Source organism: Empidonax traillii, unplaced genomic scaffold (assembly GCF_003031625.1).
Source record: "Empidonax traillii isolate 1590-97213 ecotype Southwest subspecies unplaced genomic scaffold, ASM303162v1 scaffold592:size536848, whole genome shotgun sequence".
In the NCBI taxonomy this organism is placed as follows: domain Eukaryota; kingdom Metazoa; phylum Chordata; class Aves; order Passeriformes; family Tyrannidae; genus Empidonax; species Empidonax traillii.
Window position 1 is genome coordinate 310,943 of NW_020955785.1, and position 26,049 is coordinate 336,991.

Consider the following 26,049-nt stretch of genomic DNA (forward strand, 5'->3'; position numbering starts at 1 on the left):
CCAAACTGCCTATTTGTACATCACTGTCTCCAGCTGACTTGTGCCAGTGTGCAAGCAAAGTATCCACAGGGTTTTCTGTTGCTCCCTAACTGCAGTTCCTTCCAAAGGGAAGGTTTGGGTGCCTGGCATGATGTGAGGCTTGGTGTGGTTTGTGCCTTGGTTCTGTGGGACCACGCACTGTGAAGGTTGTGCCTTCAAACAGAAAGCAAGCCCAAAGAGAGAGTAACCAATCACGGAGTCATGGGTGTCTGCAGACATCCAAAATATACATTGATGGATGCAGGAATTTGGAAATGGACACGTGTTCAGACAGGTGGTAGGCTGTGAAAAGTCCCTTGGTATTAGGACCTTCTGATGTGGCTGTATTTGAATAGTCAGGTCATGCTTGGAGGTCAGCTACTATACTGTGATTTGGATGCCCTTGATGTGTATGCTTTTGGCTCCAAGGAAAAGTCAAGGCAATTTACACTTTAGCAGTACATATGGGGAGGGCAGAAGGGAGGTCACATTCCCTTTCAGTAATTTTCTCTGGATTTCTCTGTTGTAGGTGAGTGTTTTAACCACCTTGGAGCGGCGATTCAACCTTCAGAGTGCTGACGTGGGCGTCATTGCCAGCAGCTTCGAGATTGGCAACCTGGCCCTCATCCTCTTCGTGAGCTACTTCGGAGCCCGAGGACACCGGCCACGCTTAATAGGATGTGGAGGGATAGTCATGGCCTTGGGTGCCCTCCTTTCCGCGTTGCCTGAATTTCTGACCCACCAGTACGAATATGAGTCGGGAGAAATACGCTGGGGGGCTGAAGGGAGGGATGTGTGTGCTGTCAACGGGTCCTCCAGCGATGAGGGACCAGACCCGGACCTTATCTGCAGGAATAGAACTGCTACCAACATGATGTACTTGCTGCTCATTGGAGCACAGGTCCTCCTGGGCATTGGTGCTACCCCTGTCCAGCCCCTGGGAGTTTCCTACATCGACGACCACGTGAGGCGGAAAGATTCCTCCCTGTACATAGGTAAGGCTCTCTGAACTTTCTCACTTAAGGCTTCCCTTGTGGACTGGCATCTTGCTCTAGTTTCGTGTTTGATGCCAGTGGAAGGGATGCCTCAAGGTCTCTTCTCCATGTGCTGCTGTGCTTGTGAAGGCAACTTGGCGTAGGGCCCTGTATCAAGCAGCAGGGAAATACTCTGATGTTTGCTCATATTGTAGCAATGGTAAAGGTCGATGGCCATGGTGATTATTACTGGATGGTTAGGAAGATGCTTACTCCTGCTGTTGTGATTGAACAGATTGCTTTAAATTCAGAAATTGGTAACTGCTTAGTTTTAGATGAAAAATTTTCAAGTGGTATGTGTGATGATAATTGAGGCGGGGATTTTTTTTCCCCCCAAGATACCTTCATTCTCTTCCTGTTCCAAAGCATGTGTCTGAGTCATCACTGCAATATAAGGAGACTGAGAGGACATGCATGTCTTGTCACCCTCACTGTCACATTTTAGAAAGGAAGTGCCTGTTAAGGAGTGGGTGCTGTGACCCACGATGCTGTGGCAGGACCCTTGATAATGTGATCCCTGTAATGGAATGGGAAGGCGAAGCTGGTGAGGTCTATTCTGAGATACAATGAGCCTGAAATAGAACTCATGTTTCTGGTGATCATGTTGCAAAATTCTTTCAGATGGTTAAGCTATGAAATTTGGCTTTAGTTACCCAATGAAACATCATTGTTATTAGGGTAAAGTGCTTGTGGGTTTCAGCAGTCATTCCCCCTCCCAGCAGGTTTAAAGAGGATGTTGTGGGTAAAGTTGTTCTTTAAAAAAACCTGCCAGCGTGGCTCATTCTTCTTTCTGCAGGACTTGTCAGTAGATAAACTGCTCCAATGCAACAGATCCATGAAGTGTGTGCTGCCATTAATGAGACCCTTCTGCACTTGTTAGCATAGTTTCTAGTAACCAAAACTGCACACTTGTCACATCATCCCTATCTTGACGTGACTTTCAGCTGAATGGATGATCTCATTGCTGTTTGAGTTTTTTCCAAAGACATTTGTAGCGAGTTCCCAAGAGTAACTGAATGCAGGTGGGTGTGGCCATCGACAGCAAAACTGAACAGTCCTGTTGACTTTGAGTGAAATTCAGTTTCTTGGGATAGGGCAGAAGCCTATTGGAAAGCCTATTGCTGTGGTGTTCCTGCATGTATTGCTACTTCTCTTCAAGAGGTTCATCTCCCTATTCAAAGTGTGTCCACGTTTTTCTGTAACTGGCCATAAAATCATAGTATTTCGTCATTGAGCCTTGCCCTTGGATCATTATTCACCTTCACTTGGTTCTCTAAGTGCTTGTGAGGGATCCACTGGATAAAAAAGGGTGATGCATAAAATACAAGACACTGTACAACCCAAAGGTGAATAATGAGGCTAAATTCACTGGAGCAACTCTGCCAACACCATAAATGATGAGCTGGAATTGAGAGTGATTCTAAGATTATCTATCTAAAGATTATCTATTATAAATAACCATATAGAGAAGCAGCAACTTCTTTCAGTCTGCTCCATGGGCATTTTTAAGCAATACTTCATGTCTGAGAACAGGCTGCAGGAGGGTGCATGAGAGGAGGATTAGGAAGAGTGATTCTTTTTGTTCCTGAGATACATTCATCTTCTATGCTAAAATAACATCTTTAAAGTTGGCAGTTCAACTGTAGCTGGGAAAATACTGCCAGAAAATGATTTCTGCTTACTATATGCTGCTTTATTATTTTTCCTGCAGAGATATGTTTCTGATCATGTTCCTTTCTACACGTAGAGTTAAAAAAAGAAAAGAAAAAGAAAACAAGCATTTATTTGCTTTCTGGCTTTTGCTATCAAAATCATAATCTGAATTTCTACATATGAATTATGGATTGCATAGGAGTGAATGTGTGTGCACACTCAGCCAGCAATGAGGTTTAATATCTGCCCTCTCCCAGCCTATCTGTCACAAGTAGAATTTCAGATATTGGATGATTAATTCTTACATCAACCTACAGTCAATTTGGCTAGTGAAAATAAAAGCTAACAGGAAAAAATCTATTCCATGAATGAATATAAATGGAGAAGAAACTAATGGAAATGTCATCTTATGTTTGTGGATACTTGAGAGCAGGTCAAATTCCACAGTTTAAGTGTTGTTTGAGAATTATTTGATCAGATTTGTCTTTAACTGATTTTTTTTTGTTGATGTCATCAATGCAGTTTTCAGTGGCCTTAGCAGAAAGCTGGCTGAGCATCTTACCCCCTTCATTCTGCTCTGTTTTGCAGAGGAAGTAACTGCAGAGTGGATACTGTCACTGTGCTATATTTATATCAGTTTGCTTTCTCATAATAGCACACTGACTCGGTGGGGGCTACACTGTGTGTGACCAGATAAAATGTTTTTGAGTAAGTTCCCTCAGTTGAAATTAGGAGCAAATCTGGCATAGATTGTTCTCTCAGGATAAAAACTTCCTAATAACAGTGATAATAGTCTGCCTGAACTCTATGTAATGGCTGGCTGTGGCTGAGAAATGATCGGATTGACCACTTCGTGCTGTCTTTAGTTCATTGCTTACATCGAGTACGTATGTGCTGCACTGGGCTGTATTGTGGCTGGGAGGAAGAAACCTGACTGCTAAGGACTAGTCATTGTTCACCTCTACCATAAAAACCCTTGTGTCCCAAGGCAGTGAATTAGAGACAACTCTGTGCAATGAGAGGGCTTTTTTTTCCTCCTTCTGAGTTGTACAAGAGTTAAGTGAAGTAACAATATCTAATACAGTCACTTTGCAGTGAAATGACAATACAGGAAGACTCCTGGTTATTTAAAAAAAAAAAAAAAATCCAAACCCCAAGAACACTCCCCCCCAAACCACCTTCTTTTTTTATTAATATGTGTGTGCGGAATCTGTGGAATATAAATATTTTTCTGGCTATGAAGTCCATCAAATCTGTCATGTGGTTCCTCTGCAGTGACAAGCACACAGGAGGTTGTGGGCAGTGCACCTCTGTCGTGCATCCTTTGAGGCAGAGGTCACTCAGGCTTGTGTTCTGCCAAGGACGTGGGGATTCTTAAAGTTTCATAATTAGAGAGATGAGTGAGATATTACAGGAGGATTCCTCTGTGGCATGGGCTGATGACTTGTAGTTTCATGTTTCTTGAGCTAATAGCAGATTTTTTTTTTTGGTGCCTGCAATATGTTGCTACCAAATCCAAAACAGATTCTGTTGCTCTAGTAACCAGACCTAGGAAAAAGGGCTGTGTAGTGGTAACCCAGGCAAACTGAATCAGAGGTAAGTGTATGAAAATACTCACCAAAGGATGCTCTAAGGAGAACACATTTGTGTTGTAACAGAGTTAAAAAGACTGTGGGACCATGCTTGCTCTGACTAAATGTAGAGTCCTAGAACAGTTTGGGTTGGAAGGGACCTCAAAGATCCTCTAGCTCCAACCCTCCCTGTCATTGGTAGGGACACCTTTCACTAGACCAGGTTGCTGTTCGAAGTTGGGAAAATGTTCTTGTTTGGTGCTGGTTTGATTGTGTCTCTCCGAGTCTGATTTTGTATTTTAAGATCTGAACTCCCATCTAGAGGTTTCCAAATAAGCAGATTAATTTTATCTGTATATTTATTGGCATTTGGTGTAAGTAACCCCTTTTAGTGGAGGAATTAATCACTCCTGCAGACTGTGCAGGGATTGTTACTGCTCCATCTTCACAAATGTCAAAGGATTCCCCCAATTTGTGGCATTATTTTAAAGAAGTATGTTGAAGACTACTTACGACATGGTTCTTTTCTCTATGCACTAATGACTCACTTGACATTTCCCTCTTTAGTTTGTTTTCTGCTCAGTCTTGCTGAGTTCTGCTGAAATCAGTAAAGACTGTCATTAAGAGGGGGATCAGAGGCATAGTGGAGCTGATACAAAGGGGAGAAAACCTTGATCTGACAGTACTTCTATGGATTTGCTGCCTCTCAGAGGAGCAAGACTCTGCCAGTGTTTTCTGGTCACTGGAGTGCCTGGGCTGTTCTCGGCAGTGATTTGGGTGTTTCATTAGAGCCAGTGCAGTGATGCTAATAAGGTTATTAGCAGTGTTGATACACACCTTCTGGCCTTTCTGCTGCATTTAACATTTGCTGATAAAAGTTGTTATATCTTGTCTAGGACATAGTTACCTGTAGAGCAGCATGAATAGCCTCTGGGAGCCACTATTTGATCTGGGACAATTAAGGGCTGTGTTGTACAAAGGAAGTTGCCATTCTTCTGCCTCCTGTTGATGGAGGAAATTGATATTGATGTTGGAAGGAGCTCTGCCAGATTGTGGGGCTCATTCAGAAGAATGCTGTGTTGATCTTTAATGCAATCAGAGACTCTTCTAAAGTTTCTTGAAGTTGTCTCAGTGTTAAAACATTGTGGACAAGTACTTCACAAGGACCCACCACTTGCAACTCCTCACGGACTTGCAGAAGCTACTGTAATGTGAAGAATGACTTAAAGGAAGTCCCAGAAGGGACAAGTCTTGAGTCAAGGAATAGGTGATGAGGAGTGATGACTGCTCCTGAGTTATTGGTGTGCAAGGGTGTGCCTGAGTGCAGTGTGCCCAGGGGCAGAGAGCTGTCCTTGGCATGTTTCGTGGCAGGGTGGAGGAATGGAAAAATGGACAACTCAGCTCTGCTGAATGTGTCTGCTTAGCTGCTTTCTTCTGTGTTACCTCCCAGGCTTCTGTCTTCCCTTTTCCATGTGTATTTTGGTTTGTCAAATGGTTGTTCCAGCTGTTACCCTTGGTGTAAGACGAGAAGTCAATGGGATGGTGTGTTCTTTCCACATCTGCCCAGATGGGACTAAAGGGGACAGGACCCTGCGTTGCAGCCACTGGCTTTGACCTTTGCAGCAGCATGGGGTTACTTGGCATCAAATCTTTAGAAGCACTGCTTGTTTTGTGATGACAGAGAGAAAGCTCACTCTCACTTCTCATACTTTCTTGCCTGCTCTAAGCACCAACTCAAGATTTGCTGCAGAGAAAGACAAACATGCCCTAGTTGGAATCTTGCTGTCTCCAGGGATAAATTTGTCCATTTGAAAAATCACTTGTGGTAGCTCGTGTCAGTCAAAATGACAGCAGCCATTGTGTTTTGGAGAAGCAGAAGCATTTTCTCGACTGACAAAAATTAAATCTGAGAGTTAGTATCTATGGTGGTGAGTTAATAGCGCGTTATCAGCATAAGATGCTGAATTCATCAGAGTTTGAGTCAACGTTTTGTATGTGGTAACACAAAGAAATAGTGCTTGGATTTCTCCTGGGAAGCTCATGTTGGTAAGCTAAGCAGTTACTGTGAATTTTGAAACCATTCATTTACTGTATATCTGATATTGATGCACTGTAATATATGTAATGAATATTAAAAAAAAAATAGAAAGGAAATGGGGTTTCTGATTTTATAAATATAAGCAAAAATGTGTTCAAGTGTCGCCAGTTTTGTCTGTTAACTGCTGAAAAGTCTCTTACACAGAGGATAAATATATTTTGCTCAGTCTTACCCTTTCCAAATATCTCAAATTTCTTGACGTGTATGTTTGAACCTTCATTTATAAACTGTAGCAAGTCCAATAATTGTGTGTTTATAGTATACAGGGCATGTCACCAGCCTCTTGGGGCCTTCCTTTGATGTGTATTGATTGGAAGGTCTTTAGGACCTACTTGAGAGGTCTGTACAGCTCTGCCCATCCTGGCTGCTTATCTTTTCCCTCCTTACAGTGTTTCCCACATGGCTGTACTCCTTCCTTGGGTGCTCATTTGTGGTCTGCAAACAACATGAGTACTTTATTCACATTAGCCCTTCTTGCTGGAACATGCTTCTCTGAGGTCACCCACTTAAGGCCGTGCCAGCCTTGTGCATTCCTTACCCCTTTTCTGTTTAAAGCCTGATGCTGCTAAGCCTTTTGTAGTGGATTGTAGGTGAATCCTGTCTGTTGTAGTTCCTCTGTGTGCCCACTCAGTACCCACAAGCTACCTGGTGAGTTTGTCCACCCCCGTGTGAGCACATGCCTTGTGAGGCGTGAGCGCTCCTTCCAGAGAATTGCTTTTCTCCTTGCTGGTAGAGGCAGTTTTATAGGTATGTAATATTTTTAGCCTGAAGACTTGATGGAATTCTGTAATGGTTTTGTTCGGTAAATGCATCCTCCTACGGGTGATTTGGAGAGCCTTTCTTTTCTGTCACAGTCTCCCAGGGGTTGAGAAAGACACAGTATTAGCGCTGAGCTCCAAGGAGTGCTGTTGCCAGCGTGAGCGCTGTGATGCCTGTTCATTACTGAAAGGTGTCTTTGCATCAGATTCGCTGGGTTGTCTTCCCCGTGGACTAACTGTGATCAGATTAAATTACATGGCTTCATGTGGATATACTGGTATTAACCCACTGATCCATTGATAACCTGCAGCCTTTTATAATTATGCCCCTTTGGGAAGAGAGCGTTTGCTGTGTGTCAGCAGGGCTGGCACATGTCCCCTTTTACAGCACTAGTGGTAATATCCTGGAAAATTAAATGGAAACACAAACAAGTGTGTAGGGTGTATTAGAGAAGTAGCAATAATCAATTAATGGGAATAACCTTTCCCACTGCAGGCAGGCAGGCGGGCTGTTGTGAAAGGCAGTAGCTAAATGGCTGTATTTATTCAATTAAATATATATATATGCACAAAGTCATAACTGCTGTGGGCTCCATTATTTTACAGCAATTGCTCCAGTTACCTTAACCTTCTGCTAGTAGCTTTTTTTTTCTTTTTTTTGGTTATGAGCTGAGTAAATAAAGCTTGGGTCCAACACAAATGACTTTGTGTGAAAGCATATTGAGGATGGGAGCTATTTTCATGTTACTCTCTGCTCTCTGTGTACTCTGCAGCTGATTTTTGGCTTTATTGGGGTTTGCTGATGCTGATGTCAGTAAAAATCACTCCATTTGTGGAGCACGTTGGTTTCTTTCTGTAGTGTACTTAAAAATAGCCATCAGCTGGGAGAGCCTAGTGAGGTCCATCATTCCTGGGGCAGCCTCTTCAGTGCAGTGCCCTTGTCATTTAAATGGCAGATATGCAGAGGACGGTCCTAAGGTTCATAAAATTAATTAAATAGATTGGAAGGTGCTGAGTTGCTTATGTCAAGAGCTGAAGGCTGTATTGTACCTTCTTGATGGCACAAGCAGTAGCGAGCTGGTGTGTGCCAGTCTTGGCATTTCTCCTGGGAACTTGACAGGGCTCCTCGACTCATTGCAGATAAGGAGCCTCTACATATTTTGATCCCAGTTTGCAGGCTGGCACTGGAGACACTTGGGGCTGTGTTTAGCATGTGCCTTCCCAAAGTGAGACAAGGTACAGGACCTCTACCTTGCCAGCAGGATTACGGGCCAGGTGTTACTTGGTTATCTGCAGGACAAGGCGCTCGTAGGAGCATATAGGAGAACGCAAAACTCTTCCACACAAGCTCCTGCTTTCCCTCTTTCACAACTGCCTCTCCTGTTGCTGAGTGAGGTGCTTGATCAAGTTTTTTTGCCCTTTGGAGAGGTCACTGCAGGTCTGAGCTGGGTGCTGGACAAGCTGACACTTATATCCTTTGGGTGCCAAGTAAGCGCTATTTGAGTAACCTCCTAAAGGTGTTTGTTTTTGCGAAGTCCCAAGCAGTGCCACAGCACAAACGTGTGGGTCTGTTGACACGCAGGGCCTGGCAGTGCTCAGCTGCCAAAGCTGTTAATGTGTGTTTTTGTCCTGCCTGCTTTGCTGTGCACTGGTGACTCCGTGCAGGTCGCTCCCCAGTGTAGCAGCCAAAGAGCAGAGATTCCTCAGGACTGTGGGGAACAGCACAGGGAGAGCTCTGTCCAGAGGCTGTGAGGGGCATGGCAGATCAGGCCCTGGGTGAGATTTCCTCAAGGCTACCTGTGCAACTGGCATGAGGTGTCCAACAGGTGCCTGCCAGTGTGACCAGATCATTGTATGAACCTGAGTAATTGAAAATTAACTGTGTTAACCCCAGAGGAACAGCTGTGATGCAAGTCGAAGGGTCATGGAATAGTTTGGGTTGGAAGGGACCTTTAGAGGTCATCTAGTCCCACCCACTGCCATAAGCAAGAACATCTTCAACTGGACCAGGTTGCTTAGAGCCCTGTCCAGCCTGGCCTTGAATATTTCCAGGGATGGGGCAGCTACCACCTGTCTGGGCAACCTGTGCCAATGTGTCATGACCCTCTTCATAAAACATTTCTTCCATATACCCAGTGTGAATCAACACTCTGTTAGTTTTAAACCATTATCCCTTGTCCTATCTCAACAGGCCCTGTGAGGGTGTGAGATAACCCAGAAGTGTGGGTTTTGGGGCAAAGCTGCTGTGGGGGGACATCGGTGCAGTCTCACTAAGTGCAAGTATCTGATTATATCTGATGGTCCAGCCTGGAGGAACAAGTGTGTACACAAGTGATGGGTACCTTGTAAAACAAAGATAAAATTCCTTGACATGCTTTGTGGTCACCTTATAAGCCATGAGAAGAGCAGGTGGACTGGGAGCCCTCCCCTGGTGTGGTGAATTTTGAAATGTTATGAATTTATGGATTTATTTGCAGAAATATATAAATCTGGGGTATTTTAGCTAAGAACTTTGGCTTTGGACAAATGCTTCTGGCTTTGCTTTCTCAAAGCTTGGTTGTTTGGTTCAAAGTTGGTATCTGGTCCCAGAATTGCTCCTTTGAACTTTACTCATTTGAAGGGACTCAAGTCTTCCTCCAGATTTCTTTTTGCCAAGGTACAGCCAGTTCATTAACTGTACTGTTAATAAGGTATTTGGCTTTTCCTAAGAGGGAGGCCTGCTCTCACTAAACCCCCTTTTGATTTCAGTAATAGGGATTTTGTCTGAAGGAGGCTATCCAAATTTGGCCCTTTATTTACCAATTAAAATGTGAGGATTTAAATAGTTTCTTGGATAGAAGTTAACAATGTCACGTTGCTCTTTGACTTAATACCTCAGTGAACTTGAGTGCAGCCAGACAAGACTGTCTCTGTGACAAGGTGCAGGATCTGGCTACAGGGTGCAGATCGAAGCAATAGTGTAAATTCAGGAGTTCAAACAGATAGAAAAGCAAGATGCTCTGTGCATCAGTTCTTTCCTCTCTTGTGTCCCTCTGCTTACCTCACTTTTTCCCTGTGGTTTTCTCTACATTCCTGTCTTCGTTGTTAGACAAACCATTCCCACTGTAGCTGTTTGTACAAGACAGAGATAGTGCTTATTAGAGTTTGAAAGAAACAATATTAGTGGGGAAAAAAAGACAACTGGGACAACTTTGCTGTATTAGTCATTGCTGCAGAGACCAATTACCAGTGTGATGAAAGACCACCTGTATCTTGTTAGCCATCAGCTACAACATATGGATGTCCTAATTCAATCAGACTGATCATCAGAAGAATACTACTTGTTAGGGAAAGCTTTTTCTCAGCAGACAGTTGTAAACTGTGTGCTGGGGTTACAGACTGAAGGGGTGGTAACATACAAGAAGTGAACTATGAAGTCCCCTGGCTGTGCTGTCAAGATGTCTTGAGGACTGATTAATGCTTTCCTGGCCTCAGCTCTCAGTTCCCTCTTAGCTTTCTGTTAATTTTGGGCACTTGTTGGTTTTGTGGTATAAAGGGGTGGTGTATGTGTGTTCAGTATTCCCCCTCCTTATTTTACATAAAACCTCACATTCCTGCAATACAAGTGGACAGATGTTTTACTGCACTTCTGTTTTGTGTCACTGCATATCTTCATGCATGTCCTCTGTAAGTGTGCTGTTCTGATACTGGCAGGAGACAAGCATGCTGTGTTGTGGATTGTGCAGGAAGCAGCATTGCAGGAAACCAAATTATTTCCAGTAGTTCTGTAATCTGTGGAGAGTTTCCCACAGGTGCCAGAGGGTAAGAGGTTTGTAGGGATAGAGGACACCTATTTGATCAGCTAAGGCAGCTAGAAAACACATATATTCATGCTTGGTGATCCTTGTTCTGACCACTGTGACTACTCATAATCAAGAATATTTACATTTTGTTTCCCAGTTGTCACCTGATCTTGTAAAATATACTTCTTGTCTGTCCAAACCTTGCTTTGCTTCCTGTGTTGCTGAGAATTCTGTATCAAAAGGAAACAGTTTCTTCTGTAATTGTACACCACACCTCAGTGGGAGCCTAATGTCCTGGAGGTACTTGATTTATAAGTAGTAGCAAAATTCAAGTTAAGCATGGGTTAAGCAAATACTCCTACTCCAGTAATGTCTCCAGGGTTATAAAACAAGTTGGCAGGAGGATAAGAATAGTCCCCAGGAATTCTGACTAGAGCTCTGCAATTGGTCTGAGAACTAAAGCATTTCACTGCATTCCAGCAAAGCAATGTATCTTCAGTGGCTGCAAACATTCCTTTCTTTTCAGTGTCAGAGGGGTTACTAGTTCTGGCTTTTTATCTGCTACCACTAGACTGCTCCGCCTCTGCAAACTATGTTTAATTTGTCTCCAAGAGCTGGATGATTAAACTGAGACCAAAACTGTCTTTGCACAGTGGAGAGAGACTATTTACATGGGCATGTAGTGACAGGACAAGGGGGAATGTCTTCAAACTGAAAGAGAGTAGGTTTAGATTAGATATTAGGATGAAAATCTTTACAGTGAGGGTGTAGGAACAGGTTGCCCAGAGCAGCTGTGGATACCCCATGCCTGGAAGTATTCAAGGCCATGTTGGATGGAGATCTGAGCAACTTGGTCTAGTGGAATCTGTCCTGCTGCCCAGGATGGGGGGTTGGAACTCGATGATCTTTAAGGTCCCTTCCAACATAAATCATTCTATGATAGTGGTCAGGGAGATGCAAGAAGCATTTTGAGGGCAGACACTACACTCTTCCATAACTCTTTTTCAGGAGCTACCAGCACAAAGATGTGCATCCTGGACTTGTTAAGTCACTTTTGAAAGCTCCCTTATGCTTAAGGCCTGCACAATAGAAATAGTATCAAATTCCACAGTTCGCTGTGGCTTTTCTCATCTCCTGGTTAGGTTGTGCAGGTTTTTTTCCTGTGTCTGTTGCTTTATTGAGTGGATGTTTCGAATTTTGTCTTTAGAGCTATGAAGGTGGTGAAATGGGCACAAAACTTCTGGAGTGAAGATATCTTAGAAGTAGCATCTGCCTGTCAAAAATCTTGCTGCTGCCATCACCCTGGCCTTGCCTTATCCCATCACAGATAGGAGTGCTCTGAGAATTCCTTGGACTGTTGAGAAAATGTAATGGGATGGGTGGATAAAGCCCAGGCTAGCGCAGCTGGCAAAAATTAGGATAAGAAATTCCATTAGGTGACAAATACAGTGTTAAATGGGTTTAGCCATTGTGTCGAAGACCTGTTGAAATGAAAATTTCAGATAAACAAGAGAAGTCAAAAGGCAGCTGTGCTGCTCTCCAGCATTACTGTGTAAAATGCTCCCATGTGTAGCTCCTTGAGTTCATCTCACATTCTGCATCCCCCAAAACCGTGGTAGTGTGGAGACTAGAGCAGCTCGAGCGAAGCTTTCTGAATAAATTAGTCTCGCTGTCCTGTGGTTTTCCAAGTCTAAGTAAACAGATGAGACTTACTCTTTGCCTTAAAATCAGCAAGTTTGGGTTTTATTAGCCCTGGAGGGGCAGTAAATTCTAGAACTGAGCTAGAGGAGCAGAAGGGGGAAGGAGGCAAGTAAGGAGCTGTAGCAAAGGATATGCTTGAGAAAGTCCTTGCTGCTTGCTGCAGCCCAGGAAAGCAATTTGAAATTGAATCTACAGTCCACCAGGGAGCTGTTTTTAGGTGGCTTAGGACGGGGTAAGGATTTGGGAAATCTGCTTTAGTGAAGACTGCATTCAGCAGAGGCAAGAATAAGAATGTTGGTAAAAGGGAGGGGGAGTGTAGATGTGAGCAGCAGCATATTAAGGCTGGGTGGGCAGATATTGAAGCAACCAGAGTTAAGACAGGAGCTCAGCTGACAGAGAGGGAACATGGTATGGGCCATGTCCATTAAGTCTACAGAAACCTGGATCCTCACATCAAAAGACTCTATTTTTATTAAAATTCAGGCTCTTTATTTTAATCGATACCCATGGGTATCAGGTGTCTAAATTGAGTCTGGGCTAAATGTTGCCTTTCTGAACCACAGTTGTTGCACAGTTCCCAATGGCATTGCTGTGTGCCTTCTCCTAGACCACGAGACTCGCACGGTCTCCATTTTCTTGCAAAGCAAGCTTGTTTTGTGAATAAACAGTGTGTTTTGATGGTGAGTGTGGGTGGTGTCAGGAGCGGAAGCGAGTGTGCCAGGAGCCTTGTTCCCAAAAAGAGATCCAGTGTTTACTGAACATGCTAATTGCTACCTCCAACCCATCATTATTTGTCTTCTGCCCATAGCATGCTGACTAAAGGTGCTGGTAACACTTTTGTTGAGTAAAAAGCTTATCAGGGAAAAAAGAAAAAAAAAAAGGTTCTTGAATTTCAGGCATACCACTGGCTGCTGGTTTACTCTTTGGCTGGCATTTTTTTGGAGGGATTTTTGAGACTGAAGGTGGCAAAGGAAGGAAATGCTTTTGGTTTTTTGGTTTTGTTTTTTAATGGCCCATATGGCAGTTTTATTAACTGGAAAACCTCCAACTGTGAATTGGATGATGTTACACAGCTACAGAGAATAACTCAATCCCAGCCCTGTAGCAGAGAGTACTTGTGCCTCTAATCTGAGCTGTGCCTCCCCCAGCTAGGGTTAGGGGGGGAAATAAAAAGCTGCCTTTGCCTTGTTTTGCTGACCCAAGGAAAACATTGTTGCTTTTCACGCTGGGGATGTTGAGCTTTTCAAACAAAATGCAAACCTTGAACAAATGAGTTGTCAGCAGGTCATCAAAGAGTTGAGGTTCTGGGAGTGACAGGTACAGCAAACCCACAAGTTTGGGATTTTTACAATTGCAATGGATTTATCCTCCACAAAGTAGTAGAATGGCTATATTTTCACATTAATCCCTGCTGGTGTGAGTGGGCTTTTCTACCATAGTGTGAAAGAACACACTGCAAACCAGACTTCTGTAGCAGTGATCTGCACTCTGCGTTATTCAGGCATTTCCCAAGGATTGACTCTTGATTTCTGCCCAAGGAGCGTTTCTTCACATTGTCTATGGATTTTTATCCCATCTCCCCTGCGAAGACAAATGACTTGCCATGTGTAGCATCTCAGTTGAAAATGAGATTGAGAATTGAGAAATAGCACTTAGTCACATTCATATTTTCTTCTGTGTGTATATGTTGAAGTTACTACCTCCATTTTCTGTCCAGGAGGCTTGGGAAAGAGCATTTCTCAGACCTACCTTTTGACTTGTTACATTCTGTTGTGCAGAGCAACGAAAAGGAGAGTTGGGACCTCGGTCTTTGTTATCAGGATGTCTTGCTTCTTCCACAATATCCTGGAGAGTTTGTCTCTCAGAGGGATGCCAGAGAGAGGAATGGAATTTGTTTGGATGAATCCCTTTAGACTTAAGGACTTGCTTCCCTGTCAGTTTTAAGTGTAGAGATGGGTTTTAATGTTTAGGAGTGGACCTTTCCCATTTCACATCCCAGAAGTTGTGCCACTGCTTCTGCTCCTCACAGTCTTCAGAGCTGGACCCAAGACAGCAGAATCCACACTAGCTCTGTCATGAGTCAAAGTTCAGCAGATGATTCATTGTTTTTCATGCCAGCTTCTCTCTGGAGCTGTGCAGGGTAGCACAGAACTGCTGTCTGTTTGCCAAAGGTGTTATTTAGGACCGAATGGAATGGGAAAAGTTCCTCAATGGGTAGGCAGAGCCCCCTGTGCCCCACCAGGAGCAACGTGGGGCTTTTGCTCCCTTTCCCTGAAGATGCCTGTGGAAGGAAGACAGCCTGCCAGAGGCAGAACAAGTAAATAAGCTGTGCTCTGGTTACAGCAGGTGGATAATATATCAGCAGGGTCCTCGCAGCCAAGGGTCTGCTGCCAGCTGGGACAGAAGCTGAGATAACCTTTGGCTGTGCTGAGGCTGCAGGAGCAGAATCGGGGCTGCGTCACACCACATGCCACTCTCTCTGTGCCTCTGGGGACAGTGAATGTGCTTGGGTGTCTGCTGGGGTGAGGCTGGCAAACTGCTGCAGGTGGGGAACTGCAGAGCAGTCACAGGCTCCGTTTTGCAGGACCTGCACCTTCTGTTTTGCGTAATCCACGGCCTTCTCTGGGAAGACGCTGGAAGGGGAGCAGAAGATCCAGGACTGACCATTGAGACTTAGTGTCTCCAGCCCAGGTTAGGGGCTTCTTAGTCACAGCCTGTCTTGCATAGCACAAAGTGGCTTCAGTTGCCTGAAGGGACCTCTCCTTTTCTGCCGGTCACAAACGTGATTTGGCAGAGGCTGTGGGTTGTGGCTCCATCGATGCCCCGAGCTGTGTTGCTGCATGGGAATCAGTATCCCTTTTTCAACCAGTTGTGTTCATAACTGTTGTGTTATGGCCGAAGAAAGGGGAGATTCGGTGGTGATACTTAAATTGCTGTTATTTAACAGGCTCCTCTGTGTAGCAGGAGGAGGAACCACCTCCTGTAGAGTTTCCCCTCTCTGGGAGAGGGAGTTTTAATCTAACCTCGAGTGACTGCAGGGAGGGTCCGTGTGGCTGAATCTTCCTCCCATATAAGGTGCATAGGAAACAGGTGAATGTTATGGTTTAGCACCAAGTTTGTGTTTCTGGTGTCTAGTTCTGCTCTTCATTAATGGGGCTTTTGGGATTTAATTACAGTTCCTACCTAACTTCAAGTCCCTGGTGTCCTTGGGTTCACAGTAGTCGAGGGAGAGACTGGCTGCTCTGGAGCTGAGCTGAGGGGCTTGGGGCTCATCTCTGGAGATGCTGCTCTCCAGGAACTGCTCCTGCATCAAAGCATGCTGTCATCTACCCAAGTCTCTGGCTTTGATTTTGTAATATAGGTGGTTAGAGTATCCTCCTTACACACTCACTTCAAACACAGATTGTGCAGGATTACCGCTGGATAACAGTCAAATCCCAGGCAGTAGAGACTGTTTAATCACACTCCTCTGTCTCTACTGGATTAACATAATTAATGTAAGCCCTTTTGGATGGGCGACCTGTTATTTGTCTGGTGCAGTTCCTCATTTGTGCAGTGCTGTGCATATACCCAGCATGCTCTAAAGATGGTGATGGAGGTCTAATCCCACTTGCATATATTTGACCAACTGAATCTCCATTTTCAGACAAGTTTACTGCTCCCTTCAGGGGAAGTTGTAGACTATTAAAAAAAAAAATTAAAAGAATTCACAATGCCAAGGTTAAATCAGAATGATTATTTCCCAAGTTACTTCAAGGGAAATTAAAGTATTCCTTTTTATTGTTATTTTTAATGTAATTTCTCTAGGGAGCAAAAAGAATTATTAATAAACTGAAGGTTCATCAGTGCCTTATGGTCCTGACCAGTTTCAAGGGTGACTCAGATCTTCATGTACAGTAGAGATATGAGTGATTATGTCCTTGCACACCCAGCCTGAGCACATGGGGAAGGAGCTGTGGCTTTATCTTCTGCAATTTGTGGCATCTGGAATCGTGGCAAGGAGGCAAAAAGTGTTTCCCAGACATCCCACAGGCCCAAAATTCTGTTGGCTGAGTTCCTCCCTCTGTTTCTCTATACTTCTATGCAGCTGGACATGATCTAAACCTCAACAGGATACGCTGGCTCCCTTTTATTCCCGCTGTTTCAGAGTTTTCTAGCAGCAGATTGGAGAGAGTTTATTTAAGAAAGAAAATAAACCAATAAAAACAAGCCTTGCAAAAACTGAATGTAAGAAGTCAAATACTTTACTTGAATATTAATTTTTGAATAGAGGAATGCCTTTAGTGGGCTTTTTGTGTAGCAGAAGCAATATTTATTTTTTTAATGGAAGCCAAATTCTTCTTTCATTTTCCCCATATAACCTTTTATATTCAGCAAAATCATGGATATAATAATTTCACAAGGAGGAAAATCAAGTTTCATCAGTTCTGGTGGATTGTTTTCCAGATCTTGGCTGTACCCATCTGTGCAGAAGGCAGAGGCTTTCTGGAGCATTCTGTAAAAAACAAATGCTTGTGTCCAAGCTGGAAAATTAGCATGAAAGTGACATTTAATATTTGGCCACGAGCTGAAAAGCCTGTTATTTTCAGTGAGGTTAAAAGGAACCTCGTTCGGGCAGCTCTGGCCTGCAGGGTCACAGCGTGCCCAGGTCTTAAAGCAGAGCCGCTGTGGGCAGTGGTCTCGCAGGCCGTGGGAACTGGCAGCATTCCTGCTGGGAGCTCTGCAGTGTCCTGGGCTGCCCTTCTCTTGTCCCACTTCCTCCACGTGCCCTTCCAGAAGCAAGGAGCCCTTTCCACGGGGTTCACGGGGTGAAAAGACTTGCTGAAAACATGAGCTGATCATTTAACAGGCAATACGTGGTTGTATGTTGCCTCTGTATTCAGCGCTAGTAGGATGCACTCATCACCCATTCTGCGCTCACAAGCCTTATTATAACTAATGTAGAGGCATTTTCCTGTCGTTTTTCTTGTTGGAGCCACATGGTGTAAGAACTTTGGGGTGCTGTACAAGTCCCAAACACCCTGAGAGGGAGCACAGAGTGTGAGCAGAAGCAGCTGGGAGCATCAGTATACCTGGACCAAAACCTCTGTGTGTGTGTAGGATGAGATATCCATTTTTCAGCTGCAAGAAGCCACATATTTTAAGGTTCATGTGGAGCATCATTTACAACAGAATAAATAGCTTGGGATGTCACGGTTTACACAGCAGAAATGCTTTTCTGACTTTCCAGCCCTTGGTATCTGTAACTTGCTTGAAAGAGTTGCTGACGTCTGCCCAAATGCCAATATCTTCTCAGCCGTATGAACATTAATATCACAGCTTAAGCCTTAGTCTTTGAGATGTGCAGCACAACTAAAATCAAGCTGTGTTTCCAGCACTGAGGGAGATCCTGACTTTTAACCCACTGGCTTTTTATTTATTTTCCTTCTGTGCTTGTTGTTGAATTGCAAAGGCACTTCAATTCCAGGGCTTCTAAATGACATATGATTTCTACACGATGATGGCAAATCTCCTTTGGGCTGTTTATACAATCTGATGCTGGTGACCTAAACAGGGCTAGGTCAGCAGAACAGCAAGCAAGGTACTGGTGTTACATTTCCTTGCTATGATTTCTTTACCTGTAGTAAAAAGGCAGGTCACAACTGTGCTTTATCCCTGCCTTCCTCTTAGTTTTTACACTCCTTTGGCTTAGTCATCTTTCCTTTGCAACTCCCTCCTGCCAAACCTTCTCCTTTCCATACTCAGTGGTTTTTGCATTCAGCCTTGTATCCCTTGCTGGCGTTGTTGTTGCCTTGCTGGACAGGTGCTCCTGCTTAATGGTCTGGCTTTGTTTTTTTTCTGGCTGTGGGTGACTAATGAAGGATGTCTCATCTCATCAGGACTCCCAGAAGACCTGGTTGTGTCACTGTGTCTCACTCAGTCAAAAAGATCCAGATTCAGAAGATTAAAGGTGGTACGGATTGTTGTGGCAGAACTGGGTTGGGGGTGATTGTGCCAGGTGGTTTTGCTAGGTGCCCTCTGGCAGGGGAGAGGTGAGGAGCAGCAGGGAGCAAGAACCCCTTCATAGTGCTCAGGTTTCATGAGAACAATGCCCATTAACCTTGGGGTCTGCTGAAATGTCAGCCACCACAGCATCGACACATCTGCTGTGCTGTGCCCTTCAGTCAGGGCTCTCCATGGAGGAATTTGAGCTCCTGACCTCTGAGCTCTTCTCCTGTTAGGGCCAAGCTTCTGCTAAAATGGAGGTACAACCTCAGCCCAGGTTCTAACTTTGGCTGCTGCTCTGGTGGAGCTGATCCTGGGACCAGCTGTATGGCCTGGATCTGTCATGATAAACATCAGTTGTATCTTCAGATGTTTGTTAGACTTTCTGCTTAAGGGCTCACACAGGCTCTGAATGCTGAAACCATTGCAATGAGAACTGTATTGGGGTAGGAGTGGGGGAGCTGTGATGGTCAGCCCTTTTTTTCCCTGCAGAGATGCAGCTGTTGGGAGCCAACCCTTGACACTGGTAATATGATGGAAATGATGACTTCTCCCAGTGAGAGCAGAGGGAGCTGACACCATTCACTGCAATTTATTCCCATTTTCCTCTCCTTTGAGGGCATAGTTTGGATCTTGTGTTTTGCTTCTGATGACTAAAGTACCTTTTTACCTAGTAATTAACCTCATTAAGCTCATAAGAGTTTTTAAGACTTCCTGGAAGTCATCTGTCAACATGCTCACATGTTGTGAATGTCACTCATGGAAGGGTCCTAGCTGTGATTTGTAATTATTCAGGAATTTGGGATTTGGTGCTGACCAGTAGGGACCAGCTCACCCCAGAGCCCTGGAGTGAGGGCAGAAATGATCTGTGGGGTTTGGTCCTGGTGCCTGAGGTGTGAATTCCCTTGAGTCATGCAAGGAATTGTTACTGCTGTTCCTTCCCATCCCACGCACTTTGTTCAGTGTCAAAAGTAAGATCTCAGAAAATGAAATTAATTTCATCTTGGTGCAGCTATTAATGTTACACGCTGTGGGAAAGCTCTTAAAGGAGGCCGACGACCTTCATCCATGTGGAATAAGTGCTGAATAATGGAGAGCTTTCATATTTCCACAAAAAGAAAGTGGCTTTTTAAGTCAACTGGAGATGTCACAGATGAGGAGGGAAAAAAAAAAAAACCAAAGTGCATTAGGAAACAGTGGGCTGAGTGTGCATGAGAACAGAACAGCAGCTCCCACCGCCTGGCAGGTGCTGCTGTTTGCAGAGGCCTCTCATGAGCATGTGAGACTGCACTGATCCGTCTGAACCTGCTGCTCCTGTGGGACCTCGAGATCTTTGTAGTGTGATCCCTTCCCAATGTTCAGCCTTTCCTCCTCTCCAGCCCAGAGACCTGCGTGGTTTCTGCATTGCCAGCCCCTGCCCCAGGTTTTTCTCTCTCTTTCCCTAAACTGCTTCATATTGCATGCTTCTCTGATGGTCTCTGGTAGCCTGTCATGTGCTTCAGCCATCTATTTAAGGAAAGAAATGCATCTTGAGCAAATAAAAACCTCTGTTTTGTCTCCCCGCCTGTTATTGCTTTGAGAAAGCATCATGTCCTGGGAGCAAAAGTCTTATGGTCTCTTAGTGAGGCTGTTCAGAGTGGCTCTCTGTGAGAGGGATCCTTCTGCCTTACCCCGTCTGTTTTGTGGGGGTTTGCCTAAGCTTTGTCACTCTGTTGATGAATGGGGTGCTCAAAGCCTGAGCTGCTTGGGAAGGGTTTGCCAGATTCATTCCCTGCTTGCTGCATCATCAGCTAAATAATCAGTAAGATCCATTTGTGCCTCTGTGTCACCCCATGAGGTATGAGCCAGTAGGAACCTGTCGCTGGAGATATTAGATGGAAGTAGTAATTTTGAAGTGACTACACAGAGCAACCAAAATCCACTGAGAAAGGATGGAAATTAAAACTCCCACCCATGCTTTTGAAGCCAGGTTACTGAATGTGAGACAAGTTTGATTTGGAGGTTATTGGATGCAAACTTTGTGACACCATTTGGTCCTAATCCTAAACCTCTTGCCTATATATTGCAGTTGTCTTTTTTTTTTTTTTTTTTTTTTTTTTTTTTTTTTTTTTTTTTTTTTTTTTTTTTTTTTTTTTTTTTTTTTGGCTGTGTGTTGGGTGGTAGGACTAGCCTTTAATCTGGGGAAAAAATACAAAAGCAAAAAAAACAATGCAGTTGTGGTTTTTCTCTGTGTGGCTTTTTGTAGTATTCTCATGCTTCTGGCAGCACGACAAGAGAACAAACAGTTTCCTTAGTGCACAGTTGTGTTGAAAGAGGTCTGAGAGAATGTAACAGGCTTCCTTGAAAAGAGTTGAGTGAAGGTACAAAAAGAGGTTCTCAGCACATGAGAAGAGAAACTGATGTTTGGGGCTTGGACAAAAGAAGCTATTAAAATTTTGGCTTCCTGACAAAGTAGCAGCAGCTACTCTTGCCTTGCAATACTTGACGATCAAGCGGCGTACACCCCAGTGTTTCAGAGAGCCACTTGTCAGTGTGCACAGAGGGATCTGCTGTTCCTGACCATGTGGGACTGGGTCCCACTATGATATACCTAGAGTGGAACGGAGATGTCAAAGATTAGGAGGTCCCAGATAGATTTTGCAAAATCCTAGAATTCTGCAGTGCTAAGAAGGTAAATAGGAGCTGTTCCTGTGACTCTACTTGTTTGCAGCCGCGGCGGCAAAGCTGGTTTTGGCTCGCTTCCCACAAGTCACTGAACTTCATTTTGCATCTGTTTCCACCATGTGCAGAAAGGAAAGGCAATAAATATTTATTACTCTGTAGCCTGGATGCAGGTTTTATTCCTCTTACTATTCTTTCACTGCTCCTGTGACAGTTTGTCTTGTGGCTTTGGAGTTGCCCCAGCACAGGGGAAATTGAAGAAGGGCTTGCAGGAGGTTTTGAAGGGGCCCTCTGCCACCCCAAGAGACACTGTTCAATAAACCTTTATAATGTTTGTCTCCTGGAACACTATTTGCCTCTGCCTTTCCGCTTTGCTGGTGATTACAAGCTCTCCTGCAGCATGTCAGATGCTAATCTGCCATTTATCATTGCATGGCTCTGCAAAGCACCTGGGAGGGTTTTCCAAGATGGGAATGCTGCACCCAGCCCTGCACGTCCATCTGTGGCCCCTGCGCCCTCTGCGATGAGTCACCCTGATCACGCTCCTAAAATCCCCTCGCTTGGAGAAGTTTTAGGAAGGGGGAGAAAAACTTAATGTTTTATGACTTAGATAATGAGTCATTCTTATGAAATTCATGGTGCATTATTGGCATCAGCGTTTCTCAGGAGGGAAAACCAAGAGAAGTCAGACTTCTTACACAGTATTGACCTTCCGTCATTGTTTTTTTTTTTCATGGAATTAAAGCACGGTTTCCTTACATCATATGGAAAATTAGAAAATTAAATTCAAAAGATTGTGATGAAGAGGAAAATACAGAATATGAACCAGTGTCATTTAATACTCTGGGTCCAGACCTCTGCTTTTGGGCTGAAAGCTTACACTGTCCTTTCTCATTTTAAAGAGAAAGGGCAGTATTTTTTGTTGAGTCCACAGAAGCTGCTGAACACTGGTGTTTTGTGGAAAAGCAGTCATAGATTCATGGTCCATCTTGGTTTTTTCCCTCTGGACAGCACCAACAGCAAGCAAGTCATTAGATGGTGATTTTACTCCTTTAAACTGAGAGGAGTTCATGTCCATCTTTCTTAGGTGCTTCTGAATTGCCCTTCCTTTCACACACACATTCATGTGTTGGTACTGGCAGTAGTTCAGCATTTCTGTATCACGTTAAACATCTGTGTCCAGAGTCCCTCTTGGCCTGTATCCTGTCTCACATAGTAACAAATGTTCAAGTGTGGAAGAAACAACGCAAGGCAAGGATGATCCTCTCCTGGGTATTTGCAGCCAGCTATGGCTGTTCAGTGGTTTGGTTTGGATGCTCCATCTGCACTGTTGCTGAATTTGGTGAGACTATACTTTCCAAATTTCTCTAACCTGACTTTAAGCTGATTTGTTTTTTAGGCCTTGCAGTATTTTGCAGCAGCAAGTTCCACAAATTAAATTTTTCTTTTTAGGTTCCCTTTACATCTTTTGCCTGAGTACCCACAGGCCCAGAGAGAGCAGTTGTTTCTTGTTCACCTATTCCATACAATTCAGTCATCTCTTGTCTTCACATTAAGTCCCCAATCCAGTGACTGTCTCCTTCCATATTTCCATTCCATATTTCTAATTTCCTTGTCTCATCTTGTCTGGATATGAAAGCATTTTGCTTGTCTGATGACCTGCACAGTGCCACAGCTGTGTCATGGGGTGGAGCTGGTTGACTTGATTCCAGGGATGTTCTCCTTTCTTACGGATCTCAAGATCTTCTATAACATGACTCATTTCTGAGACTAAGATAAATACTTAAGAGTTGCTAAACTGGGTTTTTTGAATAAAGAGAAGAGAGAGAGAGAGCGGAGAAGAACACTGTAGGCAGAGGTGACGGTCTACGTGGAGGTGTGCCTGAATGAAGGTATTAAAGCATTGTACAGTATGAAATCGGTTATTATTTTGAAATCAATGCACTGAAAAGGCAGAGCCTCAAAACTTAGCCTTACACCTGTGTTCCTGCTGAAGTAAATATTTTTGTAAAAGTCAGTGGAGGGAGCCTACTCAGCAGTGTAAATTCTGTGTAATTATTGAGCAGAGAATTACAGTTGTCACAGTATTGATTCCCCCCTGCTTTGTTAGAGCTTCCTCCTCTCTGCAGAGCTGAATTGCAGTCGCAGTGTCGGTATTAAAGAACTAGAGAAGGGACCGAGTGCGCTGCTGGTGATCAATATATGGCTAAGGAGAAGCATGCAAAAATGCACATGTGTACATAGATTGCTTCAAGAGCATCTGACTCACATAAGCAAAACTGCTTAAGGACTGAAATTTCCTTCTCTGACTCCAGAAAGCTCAGCTGTTCCAGCAGTTTGTGTGAGCTAACGTTGAGCCATGGCTTCAGGGACAGCCCTAGAGATGAGCACTTGTGCTGTTCTGCTTCTCTCCTTCCCGCCCTGTCAAAAATGTTACAGCCATGTTTTGTCCTCAGAGTCACACTCGGAGGCTTCTGTGGGATGTTAATCTGCTGCTTCACTTCACTGTAGAGGCGTTTGCAATGCAGAAGTGAGTAAAATATTTCCTGGACCGTGTTTGCAGAGGATGAGGGAACCTGAAGGAGAGCGTCCCCCATGTGCTTCAGTTTGCTTTTGTTTTAAAGCCAAAGGATTACATGTGTCATCTTGGGATGGGTTATTAACATCACAGAATTGCAGCATTTCTAGTGATCCATCCTGAGGAGCTACACAGGATTATTCTGCTTTAAAACAGGCAACTGCAGCTGCTCAGGGGAGCATTTTTCCTTCAGCTGCTTTGTATGCCAGCGCAATTTAAGTCCACTAAAATGAAATACTGGCTAGGGATTTGTGGCAGACTAGCAAAGTCATCCTTATTTTCAAATTCTCAGGAAAGGCAGGTGTAGAGAGGTAGGCATGCTCAGAGAACATACTGTCCTGAGAATCAGGTCACACCTTGGTTTGCTGTTCTTTGTGAACATCCTAGAAGCACTGGTGGAGTTTCAAACTGATTGGGAGCACAGTAGTTCAGAATAAGGGAGGACTGTGGCTGAGGATGCATGCAAGATTGACCCCTCTTACTTAGCAGAAAGTCAGTAGTTCAGGGGTTAAAAGAAACTTCAAAAGAAAAATATGTCGAAGTTTTGGTTGCTTGGAATGTTCCAGGGTAGCAGCAAAGTGTTTTTCTGGGTTATGTTTCAAAATTAAATATAGTAAGAAAAGGGACAACCTCAGTCCGTTGCACAGCGATTAATGATGGTGTATCTTTAGTCAAAGGGGTGGAGTAGCTCCCTTGATGCTGCCATTCCTCACACCTGCATCAGCCTTCACGTTGGCAGAAATGTCACTGCCTCCCAGTCCCACAGCACTGGGGCAGAGCTGGTGTCTGGGGTTGGAGAGCTTTACCTCCCAAAGCTTTCCTAGCACCACCTCTTACTCTGATTGCATGGATCTGCTGTGGCTGCAGCACTGGGGCTGCTCCAGCCTTATCCTGCTGTGGTGCAGAGCCAGTATGAGATTGGGATGGGGGAACAAAAAGCAGTGGTGCCAGAGGCTCTCTTGTGTGCCACAGCAGAAAAGAACTTATCACCTGATCTTCCAATTTTAACCTACTCTGAAGAAGTTTTGACATAGCTGCTGTCTCTTAAGGAAGCTGGAGCAGGACTGGTTTGTAGTTAATAAGACACACAACTATTTTAGGCAAGCAGTCCTCTCACAGCCTGCCAGCACGGGGTGGGCTGCGGGCTCTACCACGAGGCTCAATGCAGACAACGCTCTGGACGGTGTTCTTCCTGAAAGCCAACTCCTGCCTACAGTGTCTCATCCTGGAGTGTGGGATGAAGTGATTATTGATGCAGCTTCTGTCTCTGAAGAGTGGAAAAGACTGGAAAACCCTCCTGCCTTGAATGAAAGGATGGCAGCAAACTTCCTAGGGCTCATTTCTGATTCATATACGTGTTTCTGAGCTGGCTGAGAAGAGGAGAATCCTTCTTCACAGCATTGTCTGCAGCTCTTTGTTTTCAAATGTAAATCTTGGATGTGTGGAGGTGAATTTAAAAAAAAAAAGCACCAAAACAAAACACAAAACAAAACAAGAAATTTAATTGTTTAGTTTCTTCTTTATTTTAAGAGTGAAAAGCAAACTTGTACAGGGCTCAGTGTTGCTTGGCTGAGTACTGCTAGGTGTTTTTGACAAAGGAGGAAGTAGAAGCTTTCCTGTGACTGCAGGAAAATAATTTTACCTTGTATACAGAAAAGCGTAGATAACTTCCTTCCTCCCTCTTATTGTGCCAAAGCGAAACTGTATCGCTTGTCTGCGGGCTTGCCAATGTGTTTGGTTGTGAGCTGTCTGCAAGAGAAAGCCAGGTCAAGGATAAAAATCCCATACTAATCCACTGTCTATTTAATTTCAGCTAAACCCTCCTGCCTTTCTGCCTTTTTACCTCTGCAGGGTCAGCAGAGAGGCTGCTGCTCTGCTGTCATGCACTGTCTTGTGCTTTTTAAACCTGACAAAATACCCTGCATTTCTATGATAATCTGGCCACAGCATCTTTCCTGTAACTCTTATTGCTGCTGGGCTCCTTCCGTAGGGTCAGTCCAGGTAACTGCTGCACAGGCAAATCAAAGCAACATTTGTTGGATATTTTTGCTTTGGCTCCACATTTGAATCCCTTTCTCCTTCTGTCTCTTGTCCTCAACCCTGAGGCTGCTTTGCCAGCCTACTGTACTCTCACCTGTGGCAAGATGGACACTTAGTCCTTATATTTGCTTATCTGTGATTCCTTTTTCTTCTGCAAATGTTACTTAGAG

At 44.1% G+C, this 26,049-nt stretch overlaps 1 protein-coding gene across 2 annotated transcripts in view; it reads left to right on the top strand.

Moving 5' to 3' along the window:
• SLCO3A1 (solute carrier organic anion transporter family member 3A1) overlaps positions 1–26,049 on the top strand; it is a 144,502-nt gene that overhangs the window by 22,419 nt on the left and 96,034 nt on the right. For both annotated transcript variants that reach the window (XR_003572830.1, XM_027898338.1), the window contains exon 2: positions 548–1,013. Coding sequence is in view for 1 of the 2 variants with exons in the window: in XM_027898338.1 (XP_027754139.1) it covers positions 548–1,013 (466 nt within the window). In the remaining variant the exon portion in view is untranslated. The remainder of the gene's footprint in view (positions 1–547; positions 1,014–26,049) is intronic.